The 16,628-nt window shown below is 40.8% G+C and overlaps 1 protein-coding gene across 1 annotated transcript in view; it reads right to left on the bottom strand.

Moving 5' to 3' along the window:
• Positions 1 to 1,227: 1,227 nt before the first annotated feature.
• The window catches only part of ntn1b (netrin 1b), a 45,027-nt gene continuing 29,626 nt past the window's right edge, over positions 1,228 to 16,628 (bottom strand). The window contains exons 4-7 of the mRNA XM_042393017.1: positions 13,956 to 14,105; positions 11,867 to 11,920; positions 9,460 to 9,534; positions 1,228 to 3,408 (exon numbers count right to left, since the gene is read on the bottom strand). Of these exons, the coding sequence (XP_042248951.1) occupies positions 3,089 to 3,408; positions 9,460 to 9,534; positions 11,867 to 11,920; positions 13,956 to 14,105 (599 nt within the window). The 3' untranslated portion in view covers positions 1,228 to 3,088. The remainder of the gene's footprint in view (positions 3,409 to 9,459; positions 9,535 to 11,866; positions 11,921 to 13,955; positions 14,106 to 16,628) is intronic.

Genomic DNA, 16,628 nt, shown 5'->3' with positions numbered 1-16,628 from the left:
ACAATAACATCTGCGGTTTGGATTAGACACATTGGTGATATCACCCCTTTTAGTAATATGCCTGCATTATAGCAATCTTACAGCCAGTCCTTATTGTCTCTGAAGTTTATAAAGGCACAGGATCCAACACAAATGATGATCAGTGCTGCAGGACATAGTTGAAGTTCTCTGGCAGCGTCTAATGTTTTTATTTGTTTACTTGTAATGCTTAACTATTGGCTTCACAAGTTTTCTGTCACACTGACAACATCCTTGAAAGAATTCACATTTCAGCTGAAGTTGAGAAAGTGTCAAGATTAACATTGCATTAGGATACTGCTCCATTAAAAGTAAAAGTCCTGCTTTTTTTCCTGTAGAATTTACAGTAACATGTATATTAGTATTTAAAAAACTTGTTTATCAGTTACATTTCTTGCATTTCTGCAGGGAAAATGTCCTACAGTACATGTTTGTGGGAACCTGTAAGTAATTATTGTTAATATAATGTTGTAGTAGGTCTAACAATTCCATATGTTATTGGCTTTTTCTGTTTTGCAAGCCAAATTGTATAAGTAACATTTAAAACTGACTGAATAAGAGAGTAAAAAGCACTGTTGGCTGAAAATTGTCTGCATATGTCTGGTGTGTTGCAATTTTATGAAAAGAATGAAGTTTTTTTGATTATAGGTGGAGGAAAGAACTAAAAATGTCATTTCAGCTGGGGTCATCCTCATTTCTTTTAAAACACAGCTTTATTTCAGATGAATTAATTTTCATTTCTATCAGGCTGTTCAATAGCCAAACACTTAATACTTTTCATTACAGCCATCTACAATTCAATGCAAAAAAAGTAACCAAAGTAAAAAAAAAAAAAAAAAAGACCAAAAATAAAAACCACAAAAGCCACATTGATTCATGTGTCATTAAATATATTCATTTGTGATAAACATAATATATTAGTATTACAAGACATTACACAACCATTTGCAATGGACACTGCTAAACAACATTTACAAGCCAATGTATAAACATAAGCAGATAATTATTCAGATATAATATTTATGGAGAGCAGAAGTCTGGTAGGAAGTACCTTTTCTGCAAATGCCTGCAAAATGAGTCTATGTAAATGTAAATGTGTCAGTACAGATGCGTTGGCAGAGACTGTTTAAGCATGTTGTAATTTTCAAATACATACAGTATGATGCACAGAGTACTGAGGTGTACCCGTGTATTTATGTGTGTGTGTGTGTGTGTGTGTGTGTGTGTGGTGTGTGTGTGTGTGTGTATGTGTGTGTGTGTGTGTGTACATGTGTATCTGGATGTGGCCCTGCATGTGTATAGTATGTATTTGTGTATGTGTAAACTCAGTCATAGTCTCTCTCTCTCAGTCTGAGAGATCCTCTGGGTGCACATACTCAGGTAAACATAAGAAATTTGTCTGACATTCATTTATTTGTCTTTCCATTTATTAAGTCTCTAGTATTTAAAACTCTGGTTAAGTTCACATGGAGATAGAGCTAGTTAATGTTTAACAAAAAAAAAAACAACAACAACAAAAAAAGTAATACTATACAGCTATATAACATGTAGACAATCGGTCATGCCTTTTTGTCGAGTACCAAGTCTTGATAATGGAATCCAGTCCTCAAAAAGTTGCTTTGAGGTGATGAAACATTTGACACAGCGTGCTAAATGCACTGTACAATAAACATCTGTGATATTTTATCACTCCACAGGTTATTTTTCCCCACAACATTGAGTACTGTATACAAATGAAATGTGTACATAATTCACAATCATTGTTAGCTATCAGTCAGCTACAGTAAATAGAGAGCATGCATTATGTCAGTGGTATGAGGGTTGCTTGATAGGTCAATATTCTCTTTTAATGAAGTGAGATGGTTTGACTCTCAGCTGTAAATGAGTTTCATTCATTTGCAACCTCATTTGCAAACCAGCCTCTAAATATTTGGGACATCCAACTTACATTTAGTCCTGTATTAGAGAATAAACACTCAATTCTCTGTAGTTGTGACAAATTTGAAAAGGGTTGTTACTGTCAACCAGAAAAATCAGTCCAGTGGGGCGAGCAGGGTTTGAACTATACACCTTTTTTTTGCATCATATGGTACAGTAAGGGATTTTTTTTTTCTTTTTGGATGCCACTCTAAAAATGTGAACATATCTCATATGTTCTAAATCTTTTGACTAGTAAAAATAAGTGCATGGTTGACATGTCTACTCTACATCTAGTTGATGCTATGGCATCATCTACTAAACATAATGTCTATGTATGCACATATGGTTACTTTACATTGCAGAGGTCACAACTACAACATACTGGTGATATATCAATAAGCGCTGAGCAAAGACTTGCTCGTAATGAGAAGTATGATCATTGTACAGAGTGAGGAGAGGATCGTTATGGCAGTTTGTTTCACTGAGGTAACACTCACATATGAGCAGGGAGCTCTCAGACAAAATGGCACCTGTTTTCACTCTGATACCACAGTTATGAACAATTTCACAATTTTTTCACTTTCAGCTGTGGTAAAAGTTTATCAAATGTTTGGCAGGTTATAAGAGCAACTTATCATACATGAGTAGAATCCCTCAATAACATGCAATGTCTTCGATTAACTTGATCATGCTTTACACAGCACAGTGGAAATAGATCCTCTGAAAATACAAAAGTCTGATACAGTAGATGCATTGCTCCTTTAAACAACTGAACAAGGGACTTTAAAAAACAATGGCATCATGGGTAAAATAGTCAGGATGTGACATATCTGTAACATTAGGTGCAAACTCTGCAATTACACATAAAACAAACCTTGAAAGACAAACAGAAACAGAACAACCGTAGAATAAGCTCCTTCACAAAAGTTCCTAAAAAACACTAATCTCTTCGCTCCAACTCAGAGCAGCAGCACTCCGTCATTCCCCCATCCCTCCTACTTTTCACCTGTGTCTCTCTATCTTTTATTCTTCCAGTTTATTTTTTTATTCATCCTCTCCTCCTCCTTGCATTCATCTCGGTGGGGACGTTATTTTGCCTCCACCTCTCCCTCAATAACTCTCTCTTTCTCTCTCTCCTCTCCAGCTACTTTTAGCACTTTCCCCTTTTGTCACGCTGTTGGAACTTCCTCAGTCGGCGGCCCCACAGGTCTTTCCAAGGGATGAGGAGGCTCCCCTTGTCCGCCACCACGCCGCTCTGCCCAGGGGAGTCGTCATCTGTACCCAGGAGCAGGTACTTCCTTCCGGGTTTGATCTTGGGGCATTTGCAGGCCACATCCTTGGCGCGCACCCACAGCAGTTGGTCCCCGCGGCGGATGCGGTGCTCACCTTGTTTGTAGACAGAAATGATGTTGACGGTGAACTTCCACCACTCGCCTGCCTTGTCCCCTTTTAGAACGTGCACTTGGACAGCTGGTGGTGGAGAAGAGAAAAGCCAGAGTTAAATAAGCTACAAGAATAAGTGATTCATATCATAAACCAGTGATTACTAACCAGGGGTACTTGTATGTAAAAACTAGCTAGCAAGCAAACAGAGAAGTCTAAACAGTTAGCTAAAAGTAATGGAGAAAGGAGGTTAAAATAGTCAGCTAAAAGTATTGAATATATGTTTAAAGTAGTTAGCTAAAAGTAATAGATAAACAGTTGAAACATTTAGCTAAAAGCAATGGATAGACAGTTGAAGCAGTTAACTAAAAGGTTGTAATAGTTAGCTAAAATTAATGGAAAATAGTTGAAACATTTAGCTAAAAGTAATGGATAACAGTTGAAGCATCTCGCTAAAATGCTGTAATAGTTAGCTAAAAGTAAAGGAAATGGTTGAAGTAATTAGCTAAAAGTAATGGATACATGGTTAAAACTTCAACACTCCAAGTTGTAGTAGTATGAATGCAAACTAAACCAACTTCAACATTGAACGTTCAATTCTATGAAAAAAATAACCAATATCCACTTTTATGTGGTGTTAAATAACATTCAGTTTACAATTTAAATTAAATGAACATATTCGGAAAATAGAACGTTGATGAAGGGGTACTTGGATGCATCTGACAAGGCTGCGAGGGTACATCAGACAAAAAAGGTTGGTAACCACCGACATAAACTATAACACCTTCATTTGCACAAGCAATCCCATCTGTCTGAGGCAGCAGCAGTTCAACATTGTATAATAGGTCTGATAAAAGCTGTTGTTTAAACATGACCCAGAAATGACTGACTTTGCACCGTATAAACTGCTGCCACTAGTCCCTCCCCTCATCCCTGACCTGTGACCTTTCCTTGTTGTGCTCCTCCTGAGCATGCTTCTTATTACAGCAATAGTTGCCATAGCAGTCCCTGTGCGAGCACAATGGTTGCTGGCGGAGAACATCTGAAAGCACACTTCCATGTGAAGGGCAGTGAAACACTTCCCTCAGAAGGGTTTAAGGAGGAAGAGGTGGATACTGGGTTCTATTTTGCAATAAATAAATGGCCAAAAGAGAATTTTTATAGAAAAATGCCACATCTGCTAACAATATAACTTCTGAAACAATTGGTCTATCAGGTGTTAAGCTGGAGTCTGAACATCTGAACACTGACAACCTCGGGCTACATCAAACTGAACCTGGCAACTATTGGAACACCACTTTCAGCAGGTATTTTCATACCAGGAAATTAGTAAAACCACCCTTCGCAGGAGCTCCCCTGCACGGATTCTCTGTCTGACAGAACAACTATTACTTCATCACTTTGATTGCAACAAGAGGCAAACAGCTCAACAGCGCCGGAGCTAATCTGTGCTTGAAGTGAAGTGCTTTACATCGTGGGTTTAGCTAGGAATGTGCTATTAACGTTTAAGTGTGTGTGGGGGTTCACTTGCAATTGTGAGAATTAATCTAATCTGGAGAGGATTGGTTTAGATGATGGGAAACACTCAAGATGCACTCAAGCAATCATCTGTACATGCATGTAGCATTTCTTAGATTTATTTATCTTCTATTTACAACTCATTTCACATTTTGTTGTACAAATTGTGGGGTTGTTCAAGACTTGTGAAATAAATGCGCAGTAATTATATATCTGAAATGTAATTCCTGAAATAAAGAAAAACATTTCACTTATGAGTAAGTTAGTCTTTTCTTTACATTTCTGGCTGATCACTTTCAGTGTTCATTGCTCTTCACCTATTACTGCCAAGAATGAACCGGAGGAATAGAGTGTTTGAGTGTGTGTGTGTCAGTGCATGGTGTGAGCAAATTGCACACAATTTCAGAAGAAAGAAGGTTTGTTGGGCTGAGGAGAGCGAGCTCTCACAGCCCTGCCATTCATTGCAGCCCTCTCCTTCATCCAGACACATAAAGGGTGTGTGAGGGGGGGGGGGAGGGGCCACTATTTGTCTTCCCAGCCACAGAAAAAGTTCCAGGAGAATCGGGATATGTTCCGACCTCATGAGCTATCCGGGTTCTGCTCCCAGAGCCCCATCCAACTTCACAGCGTGAGAATCCAGCGGAGATAGCGCTCTCCTCTAACGAGCTGCTGTGATGAACTCACTGGAGTAGACTCGGTTACAGCATCCAGGCACAGTCTCTCTGTCAGTGTCTGCCTCTCGTTCTTTCTCTCTCAAGTATGTTCTCAGTCTGTGCAGTGTATTTAAACACACACAAATCCACACGCACACACCTTCTGCCGCTTGGTTTGAGCTAAATAGACGGCAGAGAAAGACTGGGCGCACAGGGTCAAACAATCTATTACAAAATAGTGCATGCTGACACTGTGTGGTGAGACAGACGGTGAGGGAGAAAAGCAGCAGTTTTGTGAGAGGAAGAGATAAGTGCGAGATGGTCCTGTGCTCGCACAATAGCTGCCAACTGAGCCTCCCATTACAGCCAAACTTCCCACTGGGTTTATCTTCTTTGGGCAGTGTGCTGCGGCTTGACACTGCACGCCACCAAAAAGCAAGGGCTAATGAAATTAGAGCTCGCTTAATTACAGCACTGAGGCCCCTGTCCCCTCTGGTTATCAGCTAAGTGAATGATCAGGGACCTGTTACCCTTGGGTGAGCACAGAGGGGTGGCCGGGGAGGCTGGGAGGCCCTGCCTTTGAGCACTATCCCGGAGCGTCGGTAAACAAGCGGCCCTTTGATTCATTGTTCTCCTGGTGGCAGGGAGAGGGAGGGTACGTGTGTGCAGAGGAGGGTGTCAGGCGAGAATATAATCCCTTTGTGTCCGCCGTCTCCGTAGCTACGCCAGTGATGAAAAACAAAAATTGAATAAACAAAACATATTTCTTTCTCTCCGGGGTGGCAATCCGTCACCGTCTGCCTAATTTACCACCTGTTTGTGCCCTGAGGAATGCTCAGTGCCGGCAGAGCGCACAACTGTGTTTAAACAGAGGGCCCCTTCCCGTGACCCCCGGGGGCCTGCATCACCACTCACACATGGGGGTTGTGGCCCCCTGAAGAACAGAGAGAGACTCTGAAGCCCCACAAAAGCAAGGCGACAGGCCTGAGAAATGAATTAGGCAAAGGGAATGCATGCTAAGCGATGATGTCTGCCATACTGCCTCAGCGCGGTTCAGGCAGAATCATCTGCTTCCAGACTTTTCAGTGGAACTTCAGAGAAAACCAACAGGAACCGCCTGCTTTGCTTGAATCAGCCTGAGTGATTTATAGATGCAGTGCTGGTCTCAGCCCTGATGATTAAGATTTAAATCAATGGAAATATGAATAATGGCTGCATTTGGCTTCCTGGCAAAATGCAACAAATGGCCTGAATTACTATCTACTCAACTGTAAGGGGAATTGAGTATATTAAGCCAATTTTTAGTTGGATGCTGTTTAAAGTATATAAATCTATTTCTGACAGACTGATGATGATTTTGAATGAAAGACAACTGAGTCATCTCTGAATGAGATCAACATCAGGGGAGCTGAATGTGTGCTAGCAGAGCTAATAGTGATGAACATTTATTACAAATAATCCTCAAATTTACATTAACTGTCCACTGTAATTGGAATGACTGATATGCTGGTCAACAAAAGGGAGATACTCTTAAAGTTACTGTTTATACAGCTCATTTTAGAGAGAAGAAAAATGTAGTAAGCACACTCTTACTGTGTTTTTAGAAGATATAACACTTGCAAAGACTTGGCTGAGAAGGAGAGCATATCATATGTAACACTGGATCTGCCTCAAAGTTTTTTTCTGTCTCTGTGGTTTACAGATGTGAATCCACCGATAACAGATAAACCATTAAATTGCAATGATTAATGGTGTGGAAAATCCAAAGGGTGGAGTGGAAAATTTGCCATGTGGATGAATATAGAGCTACACAGTGGGATAGTACAATGTGCTATATCCACATATCCCCCTGTGTTGGAATTACAGGTATGATGCTCTTTCATTGCTGTGGGTTTTGGTTGTGGGACGGAAAATGGACTCATATCATCAATCATCAAAACATAAAAACGTCAAATTTCCTTCTTGTTTCAAGTTGTTGTGGCATTAAATTTGTGAGGCACAGCTGTCTTCAGTGTACTCTGGTGGTACCATGTTTTAACATATGATTCAAACCCAGTAATGTGATATTTTTCCAACTAACACTACAATTTTAGATGTGTTTCAGCTGGACCACTTGTTCTGTGGATTCATTGACAACATAATGTGATTGCTGTGTGTTTTGGCCTCTCTTATCAGTTTGGGATTTGCTCTAAAATGCGTGAAAGTTTTGCCAAAAGCCTCAGGCTGACTGGGCTGGATGAACTGTTGTTATCCACCATACTTGTGCGGTCTGTTCCTCTTCGACAGCCTCTACAGGGTCTACAGGGTGCAAGTCTACCATACTTTTACTATAGTTCAAACATCCGCACTTTGACGCTTTTACAACTGGCCAGAGAAGAGGTGTTGTGGGGCGAAGTCTAAGCACCACTTGCATTTACACATTATAACTCTATCTAATGGTTCACTTAATCACTTATTGGTTTCAGGTTCCTGAAAGTTTTTGTTTTGAGCAAAAAGTTGTCAGCACCATTTTAAAGTACCCAATTGATGTTACTCCCCTGTACACCAGTTAAAGGAATAATTTGACATTTGAGGAAATACACTTATTCACTTTCTTGTCAAGAGTTAGACAAGAAGATTGATACCACTTTCACATCTACAGAATATGGTAAATAGCAGCCAGTTAGCTTAGCTTAGCATAAAGACTGGAAACAGCTAGCCTTGCTCTGTCCAAAGGTAACATAATCCACCTACCAGCACCTGTAAAGCTCATTAATTAATACGTTACATCTCCGTTTTTTTTTTTTCTTGGCTGGGAGCAGTTGCCAGGCAATCAGCAGAAGTCACTGCTCCCAGTCAAGAAGTTTTATAGAGATTTAACAAACTGGATGTATCATGTTAATTAGTGAGCTTTAGATGTGCTAGTAGGTGGATTTTTTTTTTTACCTTTGGACAGAGTCAGGCTAGCTGTTTTGCCCTGTTTCCGCCCTGTTGTGCTAAGCTAAGCTAACCAGCTGCTGGCTATGGCTACATATTTACCGTACAGGTGTGAGAGTGGTATCAATCTTCTCACCTGAAAAAAGCCAATAAGTGTATATCCTAAATGTAAAACTATTCCTATAAGAAAGGCCTAGTTGATTTGGATCAAATAAATCAAATTAAATTATTTACAGGACAAACTAGTATCTGTACTTGGATTTTCATAACTTTTTACACAAATTTGCTGTGTACACTGTGGGGGGGGGGGGGGGGGGGCGTCTTTTTTCCCTCTAATTTCAGTTGGCAAACAACCACAGTCCTTACCATGGACGGCTAAAATTATAGACCGTTTTGGCAAATATGGCCCGATTCTCTGTTTGGTCCCAACAGGGAAGGGCTCCTTTCTGTTACTTCTGTTCTTTTTTGTGATCTGTGTTTTGACTGGTCTATCTTTATATTTCTAGCACAAGTGCTAAATAATGACATTCAACTAGCTGACCCAAGCTAACGGTAATTTCTGGGCATCTGCATTAAGACACTCCATCTGAATCACTATTTTCTACTCATGTGGTTGCTTGACAACAGAAAAAGAAAGACATGTGAACGATAACACCTGTACAGGGTGATCAGATCAGCTATATTGGCATACAAAATTAGCAATTGCAATTGACAGAATGTTGGCTGACAGTAATACATCTTGAAAAGCTCAGTTTTCCTTGTCCACACGTCAAAATTATCCACTCTGGGGACTCTTTGAAAACCTGGCGATGGGAAACAGCAGCTTAGTGTGTATGGAAGCCCACAACACAGAGAAAAGATATGTTTTCAAATTAATTTGTATTAGCAGACGTTGGCCTAAGGCTGTGTAAGTAAGCCATCGCCACAACACGGAGAGCAGGACCAGGGTGTGGATTGGACTTGCTTGGGATCTGATTAATTGAGACATCTGACCTCTTGACTGCTGGCTGACGTCTAGCGGCACACATTCCTGCATATTAGACTCACTCACCATAGTCTTTTTTACAGTACTTCTTCATGGTGATCTTCATCTTTCCCTTGGAAGCTTTACAGTGAGATTCACAATCTAGGGAACAGAAGAAAAAGAGAAAGACAGAGTAAACACTGGATGTTGAATTTCATGAAATGCTTCCTATAACACCAAAAAATGTGTTTTAGTATCATCAGGAGACACTGCAGCTGGATGGATTTTTACATGTGGCCCCTTGTGTCACATTGTTTGCACCCCTAGGGTCTTAAAGATGCCTTTAATGTGCCACTGTGAAACGGATTAAAGCTTACACAGATCCTCCTGTGTCTGTCAACACACTCCTACTATACTCCTCACAACTTTTCCACTCCAGCCTGCTCCCTCGTCAGTGTCCTGGCATGCATTGTACGAGCTTTGAGGGCTCCAGAGGTCGCCCCCGCACAAAAGAAGGTCACAGGGGGAAATTAGCGACTGACCTATAAAAAATTAGCAGGGACCCTTAGGAGCATCTGAGCCGCATGAGGCAAGAAAGAGAATACTCTAACACAGGCGGAGGCTAAATGTCCTGTGGCCCCTTCAGAAGAGAAGAGCTTGCTGCAGAGAGGAACAGCAACCAGAAAGAAGCTCACACACTTATGATTAATGTCTTAGGAGTCCAGAGGTATCCCTTTTACACCAGTGTATGTGTACCTGGGTTTGGATGCCAGAGGGCTTTTATCGATGGGCGCTGCTGTCGTGCTGTCACTGTGCCAGGTACCTTTTGTAATGAGGAAGCTGGTGGTGGGACCAGAGGCCAAACTGAAAATTGAAATCATTTGTTCCCTCCACTTTCCACTGACTGACACAAATTGGAACCAGATCATCTCCTAGTGTTGCCCCCCTCCCACCCCCACTCTGCCTCTCCCAGAGCAATAAGCCTTGTGCTCTTTTCTGGGGGGGTGGGAAAGCTGGGCTGGGCAGTCTGAAGTAAAAGGAGGGGGCAGTTGAGAGAGAGAGGGGACCTTTCAGCTTGCCTGAATATGGACAAACTTCATTATTTCTTCCAGCCCTCTGTCCAGTCTTCCCCTTTCTTCCCCATTATACTCTGTGTGAATGAGGTTGCCTGGGTAATGATGGAGGAAGAAAAAAACGCCCCTCTCCTCCCTCTCTCTCTCTCTCTCAAAAAAAAAGAGCGGTTTGGGACGTGGGATGAGGATCGAATTCATGTATGTAGAGAAAGCATTTCTGGTGAAATGCCTAGCTGCTTTCTGGGGTGGCGGGAGAAATAAGAAAAGGGGAAATCCCAAAGTAAATGAATTTGACGAGTCCATATCGAGCATGCCTGATTTCCATGTAAATGAAGTGGTGAGGGCGGGGGGCCTCTTTATCTCCCGCTGGCCCCTGGGGGCCATCATCATACCTCCCTTTGATAGCTGACGTTGCCCATTAGCCCCTTAGCGCAATCACTGCACTGTCTGGGCCATTACATCCACCACTCTCATTAAGGTCCAATCTCCTGCTGCGAGGACAAACGCCCCCTTTGTGAGTCACTGCAGCAGTGCCACGTTCATTCTGCGGGGTCCCTGGGGACCACACTGCTCCTAATTTGGAGGGTGGTGGCTGTGCAGAGTTTCTGACAGGAATCCAAACTCCACACAGCCTCGGCAGTCACTATAGTAGGAAGTTGGGCTCACAACAAAGCTCAATGAAGTCAGTGGCGCCACTCTCGTCAGACACTGATCGATGATTAGAAGTGACTCAGCCTATTCAGCTAAACCCGTATCATTGTAAAACTAATTAACATACTGTCATTTAATAAATATCTAAACAGCTAAGGCAACAAGTTCAGAGACTGTTTGCTCCTGATCAAGTACATTTAAGAATAGACGTCCTAATCAGGCATTAAAGGACACACCCCAAAAATTAAAGCTGCATATCTCTGTGACACATCGTCTAATGTCAGCACTCCAACATGGAGACCCCTGTCAGAGCACATGAACAATACAGTCGGGCAGGGCTTCACTGCCTGCGCAGCCAGCCTTGATTGAAATACAAACTGTTGCAAATGAAGCATGTAATCAGATTAGGGCTGAAACCCGGGGGAGGCTGCTGGGCATACCGGCAATGAGGCCACAGGGAGCACTGACAAAATATCTGGAGTTTACATCAGTGGCAGACCTCACCGACGTGTGTTTGGTTGAGGAGTAAGACTATGTTGTTGTTGTAGACGACTGATGGAAAAACTAGAAATACATATAATTACATGCAGGAAGGAGCAGTTGGTTTTGTTCAGTTGCATAGCGATTAAAAAAATGATAAATAACATAATAAAATACACTAAAACAGTAATAACAGATGGTGTCGTAGAAAATATGACTTTAATCCAAGAGATGTTTTGGTGTTGTTTTATTGTTCTAAAATCCTATATATATATTGCTGTCTTACTCACCTGATGGCTCCTCATAGCTGCTGTAAGTTGCTGTAGGAGAAGCAACTGGGATCTCTGTTGACAAAGAGAGGAATAGATACACATTTCAGATTGGCATTATATTACAATGCAAACAGAATAAAACTTATGTGATTTTACATCTAAAAGGAAATATACAGAGCTTAATTTCCTGGTTATTCTCCTCAGAGCAGAGAGCATATATCAAATACACTTAGGAACGGATTTAATGGGATGTCTTGTTAATGACAGCTGATTTTGACACACAGATGTGCTTAAAAGTGTATAACGAGAGTGTGAGTTTCCTATTAATGTTCTCCTCCCTCCTGATTGTGGTATGTTGTAGATAGAGAGAGCCAAGGCCGCTGGTCTTGTTAAAGTCATAGCTGGCAGGGAGTTAGATATCACAAAAATTTAATATCACACCATTAAAACCAAAAGACATTATCTCAAAAAATATATGAGAAACCAAATATATTCTACTCTTCAAGAACCCAATTTCCTCCAACTTTTACACCACATTTGTTACCTTCCAACAAAATTAAAGAAATCCTTTTCCAGCAGGTTCACAGGTTTAAATTATTGTTGTGGACTCTGGCCAAACGTATCACTCTGATTCTTGGTCCACAGAGACCTTGTCCAATTTCCACACACATGACTTTATCAGAAATGTCAACCCAAGTAACATAGTGGACAATTGTTGGTGTCTACATGTCCTCCCAGACATCTTATCTGTTCATACCAGCCAGCTACTTGATGCTCCTAGCTAAAGCAGCTACTAGTGACCCATCTCTGTTTCTGTGAGGCGTTGGCGTTTATTGCCGAGGGCCTGGAATCTGCAGGCAGCAGATACAGCCAATAAACATATCAGCCATCATTCCCTTGGACTCATTCTGGGGATTTATTGCTAGACGGACCGTTAACAGTGTTGAAGGCACACAAGGCCATGTTAGGCGAGCTGTAATGGTCTGTTTATCCAGGCTCTGGTTTAAACAGCCAAATATCTATCCAAAATAATGGAACAGGGGTATAAAAATAACATGAGATGAGTGTGAGCCATGAATTCATGCATAACAAGCCTGTCTTGTCCTTTTCAGGTCTTCTTCAGGATCTTCATCACATCAGGATTTGCTATCGCTGATGGATTATAGACATCTTGGACTGTAGGATTTGGCTGAACTAACTTGGCTTAGTGTGGATGAGTAACTGAGCTTGATCAACTTTGAAATAACTGTTTTTTTTGCTTGTTAGCAAGCTGCATTTTATAGTTTCTTAAGAGTTTTTAAGTTCCAATTGATGATTTTATTAATAGTTAATAAATTCATATATTATTGCTGCATACATTGGTAGTAAAAAAAACAAACCTTTGGATTGTCAGAAAACCATTTGCATAGCGCTGCCTTTTTAGTTGTGCCTTAACACACTTACTTACAAAACATTAAACATTACTGCAGACCTGATGGCTTGTTAGAAGGTGATTAAGTCACTAATTAAGTGTCATGTCTCAATCTCTTTATTATAAGCAGTCAGGTCTGCAGTTGAAGATGTTCATATTTGAATTTACATCACTCTTCATGCATGATGAGAAAGAGTTAATTAATGAATCTAGTGAACTGATTAGTTAATCAACCAAAGGATTTTTTTATTTTCTTATGAATGGCATATTATTAATCGTTAAAGCACATATAAATTATTAGTTAATCATTAATAAAGTTGTCAGTTAACAATTTATAAACTGAAAAGTATCCCCCATTAATCAAATAGTTGATCCACAGAAAAATGAATGGCAACCGTTTTTAATAATTGATTAATCGTTTCAGTCATTTTTCAAGCAAAAATAGAGAAAAATGCCTCTTGAATGCAAAGATTTGCTGTTTTGCTTTGTCACATGTCATTGCAAACTTAATATATTTGGGATTTTGGACTGCTGAAGATGTCATCTTGGGCTCTGGGAAGTTGCGATGGGCAATTTCTTTACCAATTTTGTGACGTTGCATAGGCTAAACAATTTATCTATTAATCAGAAAACTAATCATCAGATCGATAGATCATGAAAATAATCGTGTTGAAAGGTGGTAGAAGTCGGCCTTACTGATGCAGGGGGCGATGGGAGAGCGACTCTGCTGGTAGCCCTTGGCGCAGCGGTTGCAGGTGATTCCTGTCACTCCATCCTTGCAGGGGCATTGGCCTGTTGTCTGGTTACATGTTTTCCCTGCTGCTCCAACTGGATGGCAATCACATGCTATGGTGGGAAAGGAGGGAAAAAAAGGGGGAAAAAGCACACGAACATCAAACTAGATTGTACCCAAGTAAACAACTTGTGATTTGAAAAATGAAAGCATGAGTGGTTTACAAGACCAGTGCTATTACAAAACAAATATCAGCTTTCAAATGACTACAGTATGTCTCTGGCCTGTCCTCTGCTGACTCTACATATTCCATACAATAAAAAGTAATCTTAGCACTAAAACCTAGTGAGAAATCATTCACATTAGAGCAGACTGTGTTTTCCTTCCAGACCATCACAGATGGGGAACTGGGCCTTGCACCAGCATAAAACCTCAATCAAATTACACTGCTTCTCTCCACCCATAATGACTATAGGATTCTTCATTAGGTCTGCTCTCAAAGCACGCAGAAGAGTAAAAAACATGATTAATTGTAGTATTTCACTCTCACAGCACAGTGTCTGTCTACTGTGCGCATGTTTGAACGTAAATGTATGTGGGTATGTGTTAGGCATGTGCGTGTCTTTAAGCTTCTTGAGAGCGGGCTTTGTGTCCTCTGCAGCGTTCAGATCAGACAGACTGTGTGCTCTTCAGATTGAGTTTCCAATGTAAAGCTTTTTGGCAAAGAGTTCCTTGCAAACACTGCCTGAATAATGTTTCCCATTAATGGGCGAATGGAACGCACTTCAAAGTCTGTTTAAGCTGTTAGTTGGGAGGATCGCACGTTAAATGTGAGAAATTTGCTCTCTGTGTGTGAGCGCGCTCTGCCAAACGTTCACCATAAAGCCAGTGTTTGAAGTGGAAGCCCAACCTCCCTATTAGCCCTGCATGTGTTATGTACCAGCAGAGTAATTTGAAATTTGCTTGAAGTGGTCCAGCAGAGGTTGGAGTTGCTTTTAGTTGGAATTTATGAAGCTTCATGAATATAACGAGATGCTTATTAAATTTTTTTTAAAGGGTCTAACTTGTTCTTCTTGATTTGTATCATAAAAGTTTCTGCCATGTGTATTTTTTAAAGTGAAATCAAAGTTTTTAAGGATTCAGTTCATTTCCCCTGAGAATTCGACACGACTTTGTTCTTTACATAAAAATGAGGGAGGGCTGTTTAATGGAAACTACAAATGCAATAAAATAATCATCACATAACGGAGTTACAATAAAAAATTAGCCATGACATCATGGAGTTTTATTCAGTCTAACCATTTCTGCCAATAAGGTTTTCTCTTGGCTGCTACTGTATGGTGTTTACACCAAAAAACAATGAAAAAAAATCTAAAAAAAATGAACTATTGTGTTTTCTTGGGCATGTTTATTTGTAAAAGCTTTAAAAGCTAAAATTTAATACATGAACTCCAACATTAATAAGTCAAATTCTGTGCCTCTACTTTAAAGCGACAATTTTGGGAAGTACGCTATTTCGCTTTCTTGCTAGAGTTAGATGACAAGATTGATACTACTCAACTATCTATCCGTTAAATAGAGGGTTGAAGCTATCCAACACCTAACCCGCCTCCTCCTAATAAGGCAAAATCAATATTCAAGTCACCTTATATTGACGTCATCTGAACTGCGTCACTTCCCATAATTACTACGGCTGCTAGATGGCGTAAACGTAACTATGGGTTGTTTTTGTCGGCTTGAATTTTAGAGCTATACTGTCGTTGTTCTTGTGAGGACGGACTGTGTACATGACTTTAGAAAGCAGAGTTTACAGCTAAAAAATGACAAATTAAAGTAGAAGAGAGTGTTTTAAATATTATGAATATGGAAGTTCAATGATGCAAGTATCTCTGCTGCAGTGCAGGTAAACTTTCATAGGATAGTTATAGTTTTTTGTATGTGTGGCAGATTAGGTTTTCTCCTTTCTTTCAGCCCACTAAATTGTCATTGGGCTGGAATCAATGATTCATCTGTGCCCTGATTACTGGGCGGCACTGTTAAGCGCTATATCTAGGCAGGTGATCTGCTCCCCGGATGGACATCTCTGCCTCTTCCTGGAGCTTGGTTTCCATGCTGGCTGGCATGTTCAAAGTTTGACGTATTGGCGTGTCTGCTGTGTTTCCTCGCGATCTGGTCTCCCAGCAATTGCAAGGTGTGCATTTTTACAGTTTTCTTGTGCTGCATGTTCATAGCGTTGCCATGGGCATTATATCTGCTTCTGCTCCTTTATTTCGAAATGGTCTGCTTGTCTCCTGGCTGCAGACTTGGAGTAATATAGCCTCGCTTAAAGCCCTTCTTAACACAACTTTGTCTTGGTCGAGGTAGGCTGGCTCAATCTTGTCTCGCTTTAGGCAGCTAAATGTAACTCTTCTTTTTTTTGGTCTCTGATCTGCTGTTGATAGTGATTGAGCTGCAGCTTTGCGGCTGTCACCCTCCCGCTGTTGAGAAGCTGTGCCTTCGCCCACTGGTATGTAAACGTGAGTTGGCATTACTTACCCAGTTGGTAATGTTAGTGTCTAATGCACTTTACAGGTACTTTTTGGGCCAGGCTGTGCACCACAGTGGGTGGCCCTTTTCAAATTCCCGGCCCCAACTCC

The sequence above is a fragment of the Thunnus maccoyii genome, chromosome 18 (genome assembly GCF_910596095.1).
Source record: "Thunnus maccoyii chromosome 18, fThuMac1.1, whole genome shotgun sequence".
Lineage (NCBI taxonomy): Eukaryota > Metazoa > Chordata > Actinopteri > Scombriformes > Scombridae > Thunnus > Thunnus maccoyii.
This window is presented reverse-complemented; position numbering and strand designations above follow the sequence as displayed.